At 52.9% G+C, this 16,694-nt stretch overlaps 1 protein-coding gene across 3 annotated transcripts; it reads left to right on the top strand.

The window, feature by feature from the left end:
- Nucleotides 1-4,274: 4,274 nt before the first annotated feature.
- Nucleotides 4,275-15,496, top strand: ST6GALNAC4 (ST6 N-acetylgalactosaminide alpha-2,6-sialyltransferase 4). 3 transcript variants are annotated; one of them, XM_073315007.1, is made up of 8 exons: nt 4,275-4,491; nt 4,820-4,925; nt 5,741-5,803; nt 8,891-9,064; nt 9,905-10,317; nt 11,617-11,724; nt 12,653-12,838; nt 13,441-15,496. In XM_073315007.1, the coding sequence occupies exons 2-8, from the start codon at nt 4,896-4,898 to the stop codon at nt 13,481-13,483; spliced, it is 1,017 nt and encodes a 338-aa protein (XP_073171108.1). In that variant the 5' UTR covers nt 4,275-4,491; nt 4,820-4,895; the 3' UTR covers nt 13,484-15,496. The 3 variants fall into 3 exon arrangements, with proteins under 3 accessions (XP_073171108.1, XP_073171107.1, XP_073171109.1); XM_073315006.1 differs by having other exon boundaries at nt 4,851-4,925; XM_073315008.1 differs by lacking the exon at nt 4,275-4,491 and having other exon boundaries at nt 4,902-4,921.
- Nucleotides 15,497-16,694: the final 1,198 nt, after the last annotated feature.

Below are 16,694 nucleotides of genomic sequence, written 5' to 3' on the forward strand. Positions count from 1 at the left end.
ACCATCTTGTGGGGACATCTCAGACAAGCTAGCAAGAGGGAAGATGTCTTGTGGTTACAGCCCAGGACTGAACTGCGACAGACCTACTGCAAACTTTCCTGTGCACCTTGGACAAATCATTTTGCCTTTCTGGGCCTCAGTTTCCCCATCTGCAATATGGGGACAATAATAACTCACCTACTTCACAGATACAGAGTGGGGCTAATGTCACTGGGCCAGTGGTGAATTTGGCCTATGAATGTTTATGCAGCATTGTGAGGTCCTTGCATGGAAAGCACTAGAGAAAAACAAGTTTTATTAGAAAATGCACCAGGGTACAATTCTTCTGGTCCTGTGGGACCAGACTAGAGGACCTAACGGGGCTTTCCCACCTCTAATTCCAATGGGCCCAGAGCATTTTTAAACCCATTTTGACAGAGAAGCATAATACTGTTATCTGGTTCAACAAGGGAACAATAACTCCTGGCTTTTAATCCCCTCTGGCTGTGCCTCTGGGCCAAGTGAGGCTGAATGCTCCCGATATTCACAAATCCTTTCTCAACAGCTCCCAGTGACCCAGGCTGCAGTCACACAGATGAAGGCTGACAGGGCTGCCCAAGCATTGACCAAGTAGATGTTAATTTTTCTCCCCACCCCCGCCCATTCAACCTTTACAGAGAATAGTCTCAGCTACATGCTGCATTGGCAGGGCTGCGGCATGCTGATACTGGGTGCGACCCACTCTGAAATGGCCTCTGCATATGGCTATGCAAATAGTGCAGGAGAAAACTATCAAATAAAGATCTCAAGCCCCCAACTCATTTGTGTGAACCAGGGAAAGGGATTTACTGGAGCAGCAGGATCTGGAGCTTCCGTTGTCTAAGTGTCTAAGTATCCGATGAAGTGAGCTGTAGCTCACGAAAGCTCATGCTCAAATAAATTGGTTAGTCTCTAAGGTGCCACAAGTACTCCTTTTCTTTTTGCAAAGACAGACTAACACGGCTGTTACTCTGAAACGTTGTCTAAGTGTGTCACTCCAGCTGATGGCTTCTGTGAGCTAAATTGACAGAGTCATTAACCAATTTATTGGGAGTGGTCCCAATCCCTCCGGCCTTACTCAGGTAAAACCCTCAATGAAAGTCATAGCAAGTGAGTAAAAAGGCTTCAGGATTTAGCCCAGGAATCATAATTGTGTGTATAAACTCCTACACAGACACACTCCCTGCCAAGGCACAGGGTGCTGCATGGCTGAAAGAATATTTTTGCGATGCAAACAGGCACAGCGCTTCAGCTGGTGTCCATCAGTGTAGCCTGCTGAAGTTAATGCCGAGACATTGATATGGATAATCCAGAGTTACTTTTAGGCTTGGCAGAATTCAATTTTTATTTTTTATAAATTTGCTGGATAATATCAATGTTTATTTTTAAGCACTTTTTTAAATTATATTGATTTAAATCTTCACAGTTGTGGGACAGTGATTATCTAATGACAGTGGATGTTGAGATTCAAAAAGTCAAAGCATTAAAACCCAAATTGTCAACATCACATGGCAAAAATATACAAAGTATAGATCCTTAAATCAAACTGTAATAAGTTCTCAAGCAGCATTTTTGCTACTTTGACTGTCTGAAAATTTTTGATCATCATTGATGGAAATATGTTTTCAGTGTGTGTGTGTGGGGGGGGTTTGAAACTGACATTTATTGACATTTACTGGTAATCGAATCCCTCAAAGCCTAGTTTTGCTACACAGGAGGCAAAATTTCTAAGGCCGCATGCATCAGGGCATAAACCACTCACTGATGGAGATTATGAAGAAACATCCCCTCTTGGCATAACTGTCCATTATGGCGTATCTTGCACCTTCGTCTGATACTTCTGAGCACTGTTGTACTGAATACCAGATTAGATGGGCTGCTGGTCTGATCTGGAGTGGCAGTTCCTTTGATCGTATTTAAACTGAAAGTATTTTAAATACACAGTTCACTTACCCGTTTGTTCCTCTTTCTTTGCTTTCTGAATTTCTCAGCATGGCCAATGGAAATTAATGAAGTCAGTTTCCGTTTTGTTTGTGCAGTGGTACTGTCAGGTTTGGCTTGCTGGGGAAGGCTAATGTGCGGAGAAGGAGAGGAGGGTAAGGTACTTTGCAAGTGGCAGGGACTGGTGGAATGGCATTCAGTGCCACAGGAGAGGAGTTTGGTAGGATACTAGGGAAGAGAAGCTGGTTCTGGAGGAGGAGGAGAAGAGAGTGGTCAAAGATGGGGTGTAACTTTGGAGGTGGCCAGTGGGAGTGGGAGGGTTGACACCAAAGGGAATATCGGGGGGACTGGTATGGGGGGCACTGATACCAGTGGGGTATTGGTCTCAAAGGGGGGATCAATACAAGAGGGGAGGTTGAAATTGGGGGAGAGGTATCAATGTTCGTGGTGGGGTTGGCATCAGAGGGGTAGGTCTCAGGGGGACAATATCAGGGAGGATTGGTATCGGAGGAGGGGGGTATCAAAGCCAGTGGGTGGGTTGGGATCAGAAGGAGACAATATTGGGGGGCGTATCGATCCCATTGGGGGGGTTGGTATTGGAGGGGGGATGGAATCGATGTTGGTGTGGAGGGGGTTGGTATTGGGGAAGAGGTATTGGAGGAGGGGGTTGGTAACAGGGTGGTATCAGGGGGTTGGTGTTGGGGGAGGTGTCGGAGGAGGAGGTTGGTATCGGGGGATTGGTTTTAGGAGAGAGGTATGGGAGGAGAGGGTTGGTATCAGGTGGACGATATTGGGGGTTTACATCAGGGAGATGGTATCAGAGGTTGGTAATGGATGGGAGGAAGAGGTTGATACTGGGGGGTCAGTGTCTGGGGGCTGGTATCAGGAGGTTGGTGTTGGGGGGAGGCATCAGAGGAGCAGGTTGATATTGGGGATTGGTATCAGGGGGATGGTATCAGATGAGGGGGTTGGTATTGAGGGGGTGATATCAGGGATAGTAGCAGGGGAGAGGTATTGGAGGAGGAGGATGGTACTGGGGCGTTGGTATTGGGGAGACAGTAGCAGATGAAGGGGTTGGCAAGGGGGGTGGTATTGGCAGGAGAGGTATTGGAGGAGGGGGATGGTATTGGGGGTTGGTATTGGGGATTGTATCGGATGAGAGGGTTGGTATGGGGCGGGGTAGCATCCGGGCAGAGGTATCAGAGGAGGGGGACAGTATTGGGGGGATGGTATCAGATGAGGGGTTGGTGTTTGGGGGGTGGTATCTGGGGAGAGGTATGGGAGGAGGGGGTGGTGTGTGGGGGGAGGAAGTTTGGGGAGGGGCTCGGTACCGAAGAAGTGTTTGGTGTTGAGGGGGGAGTATCAGAGGGGTTGGTAGAGGGGGGAAGGTATCAGAGGGCTGGTGTCGGGGGTGGTACGGGGAGGCAGGGGGGAGTGTTGGTGTCTGGGTCAGGGGGAGAGGTATCAGAGTGTTGGGGTCGGGGGGGGCGGCAGGGGGGAGTGTTGGGGCGGTGGGGGGGTATCAGAGTGTTGGGGTTGGGGGGGCGGCAGGGGGGAGTGTTGGGGCGGTGGGGGGGTATCGGAGTGTTGGGGGCGGGGGGGCGGCAGGGGGGAGTGTTGGTGCGGTGGGGGGGTATCGGAGTGTTGGGGGCGGGGGGGCGGCAGGGGGGAGTGTTGGGGCGGTGGGGGGTATCGGAGTGTTGGGGTCGGGGGGGCGGCAGGGGGGAGTGTTGGGGCGGTGGGGGGGTATCGGAGTGTTGGGGGCGGGGGGGCGGCAGGGGGGAGTGTTGGTGCGGTGGGGGGGTATCGGAGTGTTGGGGGCGGGGGGGCGGTAGTGGGGTATCTGAGAGTTGGGGCGGGGAGAGGTATCGGAGGGCTGGTATCGGAGCGGGGGGAGGTATCGGGAGGGCAGTAGGGGGGAGTGTTGGGGGAGGGGTATCGGAGTGTTGGGGGCGGGGGGAGGTATCGGAGGGCTGGTATCGGGGGGGCCGTGGGGGGGAGTGTTGGGTGGGGGGGCGGAGGGGTATCGGGGGCGGGGGGAGGTATCCGAGTGTTGGGGGCGGGGGGGCGGTAGGGGGAGTGTTGGGGGCGGGGGGAGGTATCGGAGGGCTGGTATCGGGGGGGCAGTGGGGGGGAGTGTTGGGTGGGGGGGCGGAGGGGTATCGGGGGCGGGGGGAGGTATCCGAGTGTTGGGGGCGGTAGGGGGAGTTTTGGGGGCGGGGGAGGTATCGGGGGGGAGAGTTGGGGGAGGGGGGGCGGACGGGTATCGAAGTGTTGGGGGCGGGGGGAGGTACCGGGGGGGCGGTATCGGAGCGGGGGGGGCGGGGCGTGAGGCCGGGCCCCGGGGCGAGGCTGCCGCGGGGCTGGCGCTGAGGCCCTGCCCGGGATCCAGGGCCCGGGCGGGAGCGATGGGAGCCGGGAAGCGGCTGACCGGGACCCGCCGGAACCGCCCTGGCGCCGCCACCCCATAGGCGGGGCCCCACTGACAGGGCGCGGGCGGGGCTGGCGCAGCTCTGCTGCCCTGGGGCTGGGGTAAGGCCGGGGCACCCCCCTGGGGCATGGGTGGGGAGTGGGCGGCACAGCTCTGCTGCCTTTGGGGGGGCGGCAGGGACACCCCGTCTCCGTGGGCCTGCGGCAAAGAGACCCCTGCAGAAGTGTGGGGCGAGGTGACACCGAGGTGTCGTCTCTGGCCTACTCGCCCTCCCTGGGTCCCTTCTGGTGGATGCTGTTGTCGGGTTGGTCTGGATTGGGTGTCCTGCAGCCTGGCACTGCTCAGGAGGGAGCCCGCAGCATCTGGGCTCAGGGCGAGGGGGCCCTGGCCGCAGAACGGAAGCTTTGATCCTCTCCATCTCTTGGCCAGACGAAATGACAGCCTGGCATTTCCCCCCCAGGCCCTTCCAGCTGAGGATCTCAAAGTACCCGGCAGGCCTTGACGAATGAAGCCTCGATCCACCCCCACAAGGCAGGTGAGTCACTGTAATTCTCAGGGAAACTGAGGCACAAGGCTGATGCGAAGCCACGCAGTGAGTGAGGGAAAGAACTGTGAACGTGGCCCAGACAACTGGCTGGCACAATGGTCCGTAGGAGGCTATGCATGTTTGATAAATATTCCTATCCTAAGCTCTAGTGTAGCGATATTGTGCTCTGTTAAACAGCTGTGTTCCACCCTAGAGGTGGCTGCATTTCAGTGGTGGACAGAGTGGCCCCTGTGTTTTCTCACAAGGGTGTTGTGAGGCTTAGTAATTGTTAAAGACATTACTGAGTGTGCAACACCCACAGAGTGTATAAAACACATTGAGGAGTAAGGGAATCCTCCGATGAGCAGGTCCTGTACAAGTGCAGTATATTGTTGTTTGTTAGCCTGGCTGGTGAGATCTGAAGTGAGAGATATTCCAGATGGCAGGTGCTGCAGAAGATAAGGCTTCACGCCAACAGCAAGGCGATTCTGTGGAGGCCTGAGCTATACAAGTGGCAGGGCTGGGAGATCAGAGAGTTACAAGGAAAGTGTAGTTGGCTGGAGCAAGTTGACAGAGGGCTTCACAAGGAAGGAGAGTGGTTTTTAACAAGACCTTAAAATGAATGGGGTGTTCAAGGTGATGGTTCTCCAGACAAAATCTCGGGGGTACCATATATGGTCTCATGCACATACTCCTTAATGTACCCCTTTTGGACTGACTCTGCTCAGAAGTTTATCTAGTTTAATATCAATGACTTTGCTTTTTGTTTTCTTTGCTAAATGTTTATTTTGTTGCCAACAGGCTAACCTGTCTGTGTTTTGCAGGGCATAGTTCCTGAATCCCAAGTCAAACCTGTGGCAGATAAGACACTGAAGCTGAAGACACTTGTAAGTAACCAGATCCCAAGAAGCAGTGATGCTCTTAAACCCCTCTTCCAAACCCCTGAATTTAGGACCGTAGTGATGGTAGCAAAATGGGCTGGCATTACAGAGCCAAGGAAAAGGTGGCAGAGGCAGAAATGCTAAAGGGCATTGGGTATCATGTCCTTAACGGACGTGAGGATGGTATCTATGTTCCAATTGATGGAGAACCCTCAAGGACAACTTGTGGACATGTATGTGGTCGCCATATGGAAACGTACACCATCTCCTGCTCAGTAGGCTGGTTCTAGAGTCCTTGTGCCCCGGTAGAGTCCTGATAAATATCCTCTAACTGCAGAGAACAGGAGACTATACGGGGTGCCCTGTGGCTTAAAGGGGCTTTATTAAAAGGCACCTTTACAATGTCACTTTGTGGGAGAATGGGGAGTACATCCGTGACAACCTGCTGGGGTCCCCAGAGCTGTGAGCCACTGTGTGACCCTCTCAGCCTCAGCCAGTGAGAACTTTGCTGCTGCTAAGCTGTGTGACAGCTCCCCGACATGCCAGCTTATCTGTCTCACCAGCAAACTTTCCAGGACTCTGCCAGTCCAGACCTTCCCTAGCGGGCAGCAACCAGTGAACCCCAGTTCTCGAGTTCCTCAGAGAGGTCTATCTGCAGTGCTTAGCCCCTCTGACTGTAGCACCCACAAAACCTTACGGAGTTCGCTGCTCCTTCAATCAGACAGTACCCAGCACCTTCTTAGCATACCTGGGGCTAGTGCTCTGTTTCAGTTAAAGCACTGAGCTGGTTTATAATAAAAGCAAAGTGAGTTTATTAATAAAAGGAGATAGGTTTAAGTGATACCAAGTATAACGAAGGACAGAAAGGCTTACAGAACCGGCCGCCGAAATGCTGCCAGGAAGCGGCAGCGGCAAGAAGCGTCGCTGCTGAAATGCCTCCAAGAAATGGCACCTGCTTCTCGGCAGCGTTTTGGCGGGCGGTTCTTCGGCGGCGCCACTGCGGTGGCGGGGTGTCCGGCAGGCACACAAAAATGTCCCTGCGGGCACCGCGTTGGGGATCACTGATCTAAACCCTCCGGACCGTGTTAGGGAAACGCTTCCCCTCTGGGCAGGGTGGGATGGGCCATGGGGAACTAGTCAGTCTGTTCCGCCCCTGATGTTATTGCTATGACCGTGTGTGAGTGCAGCTCCCCACCCACCGTGCTTTGTCAATGTATAGGGCTCATGCCTTAGCTTCCTCGCTTGTGAGCTCGGGGGAGCAGGGATTTTGTCTGAGTGGCGTGTGGCCAGTGCTTAGTGCCCATCATGGGCACGACTGGGACGTTCAGGACACTCATCACAATGCTGTTCTGGCATCTCTCTATCTGTCGCTGTCCTTCCTTCCTCTTGCATCCTCGGGCTGAGAGAGGCCCCGAGCTTTGCTCCCCCACCTCCCTGGTGTTCAGCACGCATGTGGGGATGTGCTGGGTCAGCATGTGTCTGGCTAAAGCAAAGAGCCCAGAACAAGTTTCTTGCTTCCTGTTTATGACCCCCCATTAAGGCTATGCCCCCCCCCATGTTAGTGTTTGTAAGAGGTCCCAGACTGACAGCCCAGGGGCAGATGTCCTCAGCATGGACAGTGGCAATGCGAGTATCGCTCTCACACATGGAGAGGGGGATAGCACAGTTCAGTCCCCAGGGCCACTTTTGCTCCTTGGCCTCTGCTGAGATGGGCAACATGGGGCCAGGTTATGCTGGTGGTTGGCCTCACGCTTTAGCTAGAGCCAAGTCAGCCATGATCGCTTAGGTAGCACCCCCATTGTACGTGGAGCTCTGCGTGGTTCCTGGTATGCTTGACACTGATCTGCTCCTCCCTGAGGCTCAAGCAATCCATAGTCATGACAGAAGCTGACATTACAATCCAGACAGGCACAGAGCAGCACGTGGCCCTCAGAGCTTTTTAAGGCTCGCCATTTGTCAGCTGTGCAGCCTGTTTTTGCTAGAAAGGAAGTGAGTCATTCTGAAACAGAACAATCGGGCGCATCTGAGCTACTCGTTTGCCAAGCACTCCCCAGTTTTGATGCGTGACTGAAGGTTTCATATTGACCGGTAATCACTGTCAATCAAAGAGTGCAGCCCTGCTCCTTGCGATCAAGCACTAAAAAGGCCGAGTGACGCTTGGTGTCTTGGGGGCCGTTGTGCAATGAAACTAACCAGGGTGAGCTCTGTTCTGAGAGGAGGAGAGAATTACAGGATGGCAGTAGCAGGTAGTAGCTCTGCCCAGGGACGCGCGAAGGGGAGCAGTGTGTGCTGGTGATGGTCACAGCTGCAAGCCCCTGTTTCCCTGTCCCCTCCTCAGGTGTAGATTGCTGACTGGCACCAATGCTTCCTGGATTTCGTAGGCAGACGTTTTGTGAAAGGACCTGTTTTCTGGTGGCCAGAGCAGGGGTTAGGAGTCTGGGCTCTTTGCCATGAGCCTGCTGTGTGACCTCAGGCAGGGCGCTTAATCTCCCTGCCCTTCAGCCTTCCCTTAGCTGGAAAGCAGGGGCAATGTCACCTTGTGGGAGTGCTGTGAGGTTGAAAACATGGGGGAAGCTCTTTGGGTGGAAGGCATCGCGCGGCTTTTCAGTAGGGGGAGATGTTGTCGCAGGACCAGGTGAAGAACCCCCCCGTCGCCCTGCCAGCATCTATCCTGGTCCTTCTCACTTGCTTTCCCCTGAGCATTGCCTGATCCAATCACAGCTGACTCCATTTCCTTCCCCTCCTAGCCCTTGTTCCCATTGTGGACCCCTCAGAGTATTTAATTTAGAACAGCAAGGGTCTTTAATTACACTGTATCATGGTCTCTCAACCTGGAAATCACAAACAGGTGTCAAGCTCCACTGCAACACCCTGCCCTTCCCATCCCCAGAGGAGGAGAGTCCCATCCCACTATAGGGAAGAAGGAAGAACTACAGTCCTTGTTTTGTTTTCCAGGATGCCTGCAGCGTTCGGTTCACCATAGCCCTACCACAATGAGAGATCCCTGGTCACTAAAATGCAGTCATCCCTGTTGTTGCCATGTGCTGGGTTCTCAGCAGCGAATCTTGAGCTTCCCTTCTCAATGCGTTGCAGGTCCATCTGTTCTTAACTCTGGTGATTCTGTCTGCTTGTACTGTGCTCTACATCCTGCTCTGCCCGCAGCTGTGTTGGCTCAGCTATCAGCGGCTGGAGGAACATAAACCTCCCTTGGTGACGGTGTCTGGAGCCCTCAGCTTCGAGGGATACAGTCGTGTTCCTGATGGAAAGGTGGGTTAAAGTTCCAGCTGCGAATGGACTCTCCCAAGACGCAGAGAGTGTGAGGTAGTGGTTAGCACATGAGACTGGGAGTTGGGACTCCTGGTTTCCATTCGCAGAGTCACTGTGTGCCCTTGGGCGAGTCACTTCACCCAGCATTGCCTCAGTTTCTCCATCACTAATGAAGATGACAATGTACCTACTTCCCATGAAAGTTGAGGCTTATTGATTAAAGTTTGCACAGTGTTTGAGGCTCCTAAGGTGTGAAAGATGCCTCAGCAATGCAAAGTGTTAGCCGTGGGGCTACTGTGGCCTTCTGCTGGTGTAACAAAGCCCCTTGGCTCACTCACATCATCCGGAGGCTGTTGAGTCTCTGCTGTCCATGTCCTGGACCAGGTTCAATGCACATCCGACATCTGGAGTAATCGAAAACACTACCCTGTGGTGGGGGCCTCAGTTAAAGCATGCTGCTTTCAGACTCCAGGGAGGCACCAGGGGATAGTTAAAGGGAGTCAGGAGAAACCAGTTCTAGGTGGTGTTTTAAAGCTCATTCCGGTAACATGGCTCTGGCCCCTGTGTAGATTCAGCTTGAGAGCGACACCACCCTGTGCCAGCAATAGGGAATTGCAGGGAGGGCGGCTCAGAGCAGCACCATGGAGGAAGTGGTGGAAGGGGGCCCTGGAGGGAGGGCGGTTCTGAATTGGATTCATAGACAGACAGGAAGCCAGTGCAGGTGATGAAAAGGTGATATGGCCTTGCTGCCTGGAATGAAAACATACTGCGATCCCCTCCCGTTGCAAGCCCTGGGTCTTTCCTGTCCCTCTCCATTGCTAACGGTGCGTCTTGCTGCAGCCGTTGGTCAGAGCTCAGTGCCGCCAGTGTGCCGTGGTATCCAGCTCGGGTCAGATGCTGGGCTCGCGGCTGGGGAAGGAGATTGACCAAATGGAGTGCGTCCTGCGCATGAACCAGGCCCCCACCCATGGCTACGAAGAGGACGTGGGGGCGAAGAGCACCCTCAGGGTCGTCTCGCACACCAGTATCCCTTTGCTCCTGAGGAACCAGTCGTACTTCTTCAAGCAGTCCCGGGAGACCATCTACATCGTCTGGGGGCCTATGAGAATGATGAGCCGGGAGAAGGTGGGGTTGACCTACAGGAGTCTCCAGGAGGTGAAGGAGATGTATCCCAGCCTGCAGATGTACACGCTAACCGAGAGGATGATGGCTTACTGTGACAAGGTCTTCCAGGACGAGACGGGGAAGAACAGGTGAGTAGGCGCCTCGCTCGCTTCCTCCCTCCCTGCCTGTAATGTCCCAGGGCCTCCCTGCCACAGGCACCTCCTGGGTGTAGAGAGTAGAGCTTTCCACCCCAAGGTCTACTGTAACTGGATGCTTCTGGTAAACCAATCAACAGTGAAATAGTTAACAGTGTTGCCATTTTAGGGTGGGATTTTCGAAAGCACCTATAGGACTTTGGAGCACAAATCCCAATGGGATCTGTGCTCCTAAGTCAATTAGCCAGTTTTCCACTCTCTAATTGTAAATGTTGGGTTTCAGAGTTACCAACCCATTGACATGAGTGGGACAGTTTACTCCCCTTCCACAAATGCAGTTTGCCCCTCAGTGGTGAGTGGACCTGCAAGGTATCTTAGGAGTGTCAGTGTGCTGCACATGAATGGATTTAGCAGGCAGTCACCGTGTAAATTGCAATGGGCTATTTGTGGATGTTAGAAAGTTATGGAGTCACCTTCATCCCAGGAAGAGTTGTAGCGTAAGAATTCATTGCTATAGAACAGTATGTAACATGTCTGTTACATCATGCATTTATGGGCAGTCAGCACTTCAGTTCAAATCCTGGGCAGGTCAGCAGTGACTAGCAGTCATTTGTCCTCTGCTTGGTAGATGAGTGGAGGGTTCCATTTCGTTCCTAGTGGCCGGGTGTCCACAGCACACAAATCTCCATCGCCTTTGGCATTGATAGTCCCCCTGGTCAGCAGATGGGCCAAGAACTGACTGACTGGGCCGTGGAGACTGAACTCCCCTCTGACCCATCGTGCCAGGGATGAGGCCATTGGAGGAGGAGGCTGAGAACACTCGCCCCGCTTCTGCCTGTCCCATACCCTGTGTGGATAAACAGGGAGCGTCCGTCTCCAGAGCTGTCAGTGAAGCTTTGTTCACCAACCCGATACTCACTTCAAGGGGCACGACATGCCAGGAGACTGGAGTGGGAGGAGGCGGAAAGAGAGAGCTTCCAAACACATGTGCATCCTGTATTGCTGGCATTTCCTCCCCCTCCCCGGTAGCCAAAGAGCCCATCTTCCTCCCCGCCGCATTTTGCTTGTCCTGCTCTTCTGTTTGCTCTTCCTATCCTCATACAGAAACTGCTCCAAAGGCCCTAATCACACCCAGTAGATGTCCCTCAGCCAGGGCAGGATGTGCCTTACTGTCCACTCTTGGTCTAGGAGATGAGTGCAGGTTTCCCTCCCACAGTTTGTGTCCATTTCTCTCTCTGCCATGCTGCTTATGGCAGCCTGTCCCCTCCAACTCTGTTGCTGTGTGATTTGTAGGATGAAGTCTGGCTCCTTCCTGAGCACTGGCTGGTTCACTATGATCCTGGCAATGGAGCTGTGTGAACAGATCTTTGTCTTCGGCATGGTCAGCGATAGCTACTGCAGGTACGGCCATGGGGAGAGGGAGGGGAAGAGGGTGGGAGACTTCGAGGGGCTTTTACCACACAGCATGTCTGTTCGTCAGCTAACTCAACACAAGGCAGCACAACCATTCCACATGCAATACAATACATCTTCCATACAAACTCTGTCCCCAGAGACTTCGCCAAGTTCAGTAACAAACAGCACAGGGAGGGGTGTATTAGGGGGCGCAGACAATGCAGAAAATATATGAAGTGGACAGATACAGGGAGGCTGCTCCAAGCAGCAGGAGTTGCAGAGGAGAAAGTCCTCGCGCCAACAGTGGTGAGATCAGAGAAGGAAGGGGACAGAACAGAGAGAACTGGAGTCTGAGCTGGGGGCGAGTTCACGAGGTGTTTTTATAAGCAAGGAGGCAGTTTGAAACAGGACCCCTGAAAGGAACAGGGGGCTGGGGGCCATAGCTGCGGAGGTGACAGGCTCTGATCTGTGTGTGACGCCCACACCTGCTGGAGTCTGCAGAGCTGGGTTGCAGTAAGATGATGGAGGGAGCACGTGGTGGGACTGGAGGTCCAGGGCAATGAAGGGGATTTCAGCAGGGGCGGGTCTGTAACACAGGAGGAAGTTCTTCATTCATTCAGCTCCCCCATCCCCATCTCGTGGGGCAGGATGGGTCCCTTTGGTAGATTTGCTTGTGCTTTGTCCAGCCTAGTGCGGAGGTTTGGGGGGTGGGTGTTACATGCTGAACTCCTAGCAGGGGGGTTGATGGCTGGGACTCTTGCTCTGTGCCCAGAGATCCCTGTGTGGCCCAGAGATCCCTGACACTGAATGAACATCTCTGGGGTTATTAGGCTGGTGGCTCTCTCGTGTTGGCTCCATCCCTGCTCTGGAAGCAGGAGTCTGCCATCTTGGCCAGTGCCCCGCTGCACTACCTCTTGTCTGCTCTGGTTGGCAGGGAGAAGAACCATCCCAGAGTGCCTTACCACTACTTCGAAAAGGGCAAGCTGGATGAGTGCAGGATGTACCTCGCCCATGAGAAAGCCCCCCGGGGTGGCCACCGCTTCATCACTGAGAAGACTGTCTTCTCCCACTGGGCAAAGAGAAAGAACATTGTCTTCCATCACCCCTCGTGGGTGGGCAGGTAGGGGCGTCCAGCCCACGTGCTGCTCCTGGGGAGAAACGTTTCATTCTGTTGGTACGATAGGCTGTAGCCCGATGGGAATCCTGCAGCGTGGCATGGGGTGCTGTCTGGAGGAGTTGCACAGGGGGGGTCAGTGCATGAAGAGGAGCTGCACAAACACAGACTTGATGAGAGGCAGAGCATCCTGGGAGGTGTGGTGCATTGGAAGGGCTCCCTTACCGAAGCTGCTCTAATCAGCATGTTGAATGGAGCAATAAAGGCACATCTTAGATCTAACACATGCCCACCCTCTGCAGGGTCCATGCCACTTGTGCTGGAGCATTGATCTGCAGGTCATAGTGTCTCTGTGGGTCTGATCTTAGGTCTTGCACAATCCTTCCCAGGCACTCAGCTGGAAGGAGGCAGAGAAAACCTAGGGGATCATTCAGAGCACTCAAGGTCTCAGCCCCTCCATTGCTGCAAGCAATCCCTGATGTCTCTGCAGCCCCCTCTCCCCCAGCATTCCCAGCTCTGACCCTAGGACTGTCTATGGAAAGTTTTTAATCTTTGAACCACAATGAACATTTAATCCAGTATTAAACATTTCTGTACTTATGTTCCAGCGGGCTGCAGATCTTAGAAAAGTGGAATCGCTCTGAGGTTTAAGCCAGTGCCTCTTGGGGTGAAACTCCTCATCTCCTTCCACTTAAACCCCCAAAGAGGAGGATTAGGTGGGTGACCAGAGAGAAGACGGATAGTCTTGTAGTCAAGGCACTAGACTGAGACTCAGGGGACTTGGACTCAAATCCAAGCTCTGCCACAGATTCCCTGTGTGACCTTGGACAAGTTACCTAGGACCTGATCCAAAGCCTGTTGACATCAATGGAAAGACTCCCATTACTCCAATGGGCTCAGGCCCTTAATCTCTCTGTCTCAGTTCCCAGTCTTCTGCTTGTGCGTTGTATTTGTTCCTCTCCTTTGTCTGTCTTGTTCGTTTTGATTGTAAGCTCCTTGGGGCAGAGATTGGCTCTTATGCACAAGGGGCCCTGATCTTAGCTGGAGCCTGTAGGCATTACAGTTATCCCAATAGTACTTCTTCCTGTTGGTTTTGGAGCCATGCACAGGCCTCGTGAATTGCTCCCACACAGAGCAAAGTGGCAGGAAATGTGGGGACTCTAAACTGACCGAAGACCCAGGACCCCCAAAGAGTGAGAGGAGTGGAATGTTCCAAAAGCATCTCTTGCTGTGACTTGGCCTAATGGAGGCGAGACACCTGTCCTCCAGTGGGCATGCTGAGCTGGATGTGCAGTGCAGGGAAAAGAGATCCCCTGTCGCCAACCGGCCTACCATTCAGTGAGGTGTAGACATAAGAACAGCCATACTGGATAAGACCAAAGCATCTAGCCCGGTATCCTGTCTTCCAGCAGTGGCCAATGCCAGGTGCTCCAGAGGGAATGATCAAGTGATCCATCCTGGCAGCAGTGTTTGTGCTGAGGTGCTGCTGTTCAGCAAGGAAAAGGACACTCCCTCCTGGGCTAGCAGTCCATAGCGTCTGTCCAAATATCTTGTCTTGTTGTGTCTGTCCCAGCATGGGGAATTTTGACCTATTTGGGGCACCTGACTGTGGGCTCCACTCCCACGCATCACACCTTTCAAAGTAGTGTGCATCTGCCCTGCAGCTCCTGTTACCCTGCACTACAGGCCCTGCATTCCAGACATGCCATGATGTGATCTAGACGCTGCCCTGACCTCAGTAAGGGTGACAGCTTTTTGCCAGAAAAATGGGGTCAATTATGGTTCAAGATCCTGAATGATACACCTTACATTGCTGTAGCACTTTTAACCGTGAAGGATCCCAAAGTGCTTTTGCAAAGTCTGAATAGCTACAGGAGCCACCTCATCGCCTTCTGGAAATTCAGCTACTTCTGGAGTGGAACACTTAACTGTTCAGCAGCACTCTTCACCACCCTAGAACCGTGGTTTTCAACCTGGGGTCCGCAGACCATGTCTAAGGGGTCTGCGAAAGATGGTCATTATCATAGAAGAGAGGTTCTCAACCTGTGGTCCCCGGATCCCTGGGGGTCTGCAGACCGTGTCTAAGATTTCCAAAGGGGTCTGCACCTCCAGTCAAAATTTTGTTGGGGGTCTGCAAATGAAAAATGGCTGAAAAAGATGCTGTATCTAATTTAAATGGTAGGGGGAGCCTAGTTTTACATTGTCTTCAAATACAGTGTGCATACATACATAATTATAGTTGCAGCTATTTAAAATCCTTGTTAGAGGGTTTAAACTGCGACCGCTGTGAATGAAGTTTTGGAGATGGCCTGTAATGTTCATCTCACTCGGGCCACACAGCAGTTAGTGGCAGCCCGTGTGGAAAGCCCATCTTTGTGCAGCGCGCTGTGCTGTGACTGTTTGAAACCGCTTCTTAGATGAATTGGTTTGGAAAAGACTCTCAGCATAAGATGTTTCTTGGACTGGAGCAGAGTGTGGTCGCTTTGGGGTTCAGGCTGGACGACACAACTTCTGTCAGCAGCTCCACCGTGTCAGGAAGAAACATTTCCTTCCAGTGTTCTGGCATGTACCCTTTGAGTTCGTGTGCTGCCTTTGTTACCAAGTGCCCTTGGATTGATACCAAAGCAAACCTACTTAATAAAACTATTTTTAATTCTGTGATCATTCATTGTGCAAACTGGGTGAATTTATCCAGCTGGACTCAATCCTGGAGTCCTTGCTCAGACAAAGCTCCTATAGCCATCCTGCCAGAGCATTTTTAATTGCTGTAAATTCTGTTCTCCAGGATTCAAGGCATGGGCATGGGGTAAGAGCCCTGTTCTTTGCACATGCTGCTCTCACCATTTCTCCTCAGCTGTCAACTGTTATATGCAGTTCCCATAATCCCCCGGCACGCGGCCTGTGTAATCCACCTTCCGTAGCATGGGTTTTGTCCCCTAGTGGCTATGCCACATAAGAGATTTGAGTCTGCTGCTGCTGCAGGGTTAATGGGTCCGTGTGCTGTGGCCGGCAGATGGAAGCGGTGAGCTTCTAAACAAGGTTTGAAATCTAGAAGCCTCTGTTCATTGGCGGAGCCGTAGGCAGGGGGCAGGGCTATCAAGGAGGTCAGGGCTTTATAAAGCAGTGAGCAAGCGACCAGGGGCCGCTAACAGGGAGTTTCGAGAGGGAGTTGGGAAGGGGGCGAGGTACACTTGCTATTCTTTAAAACCTTTAAACTAAACTGTAATCAAAACTTCTTGATTTAAACAAAAACCCTATCTTTAACCTAGGTAGCTGTAGGAGAAAATGCAGGCAGAAGCCCAGCAGCAGAGTGGGGGCTATCCTCTTTATTGCAGTTGGTGTAGCATTTATGATTATCTGCCCTGTGGGCGGGTGGCGTATGTGTGCATTCGGTGCAAACTGCACCTGGCCCTTGGAGACCGTGCTTTGGAGGCCAGGATTGTGGAACTGGAGGAGCTAAGGGAGGCAGAGAGGTATGTTGATGAGGCTTTCCGGGACACTGTAGGTTTGTCCCACCTCCGGTCAGACAGCCCCTGCACTGTTAAGGAGGATGAAAGGCCCAGAGAAGGAGAGCAGAGGGAAACCTTCCCATAGTTGGAACCCTCCTTTCAGATGATGTTGGGATATCCTCTCACACTGAGGTTACCTTTCCAGGGGAGGGAACTCCAGTCAGTAGGAAAGGGCAGGTGTTAGTAATAGGAGACTCGATCATTAGAAACATAGATAGCTGGGTTTGTGATGACCGGGAGAATCATATGGTGACTTGCCTGCCTGGTGCGAAGGTTGCGGATCTCTCAAGACATCTAGATAGACTTATGTGTAGTGCTGGGGAGGAGCCGGTGATCGTGGTACATGTAGGTAC

Source organism: Lepidochelys kempii, chromosome 16 (genome assembly GCF_965140265.1).
Source record: "Lepidochelys kempii isolate rLepKem1 chromosome 16, rLepKem1.hap2, whole genome shotgun sequence".
Classification (NCBI taxonomy): Eukaryota; Metazoa; Chordata; order Testudines; family Cheloniidae; genus Lepidochelys; species Lepidochelys kempii.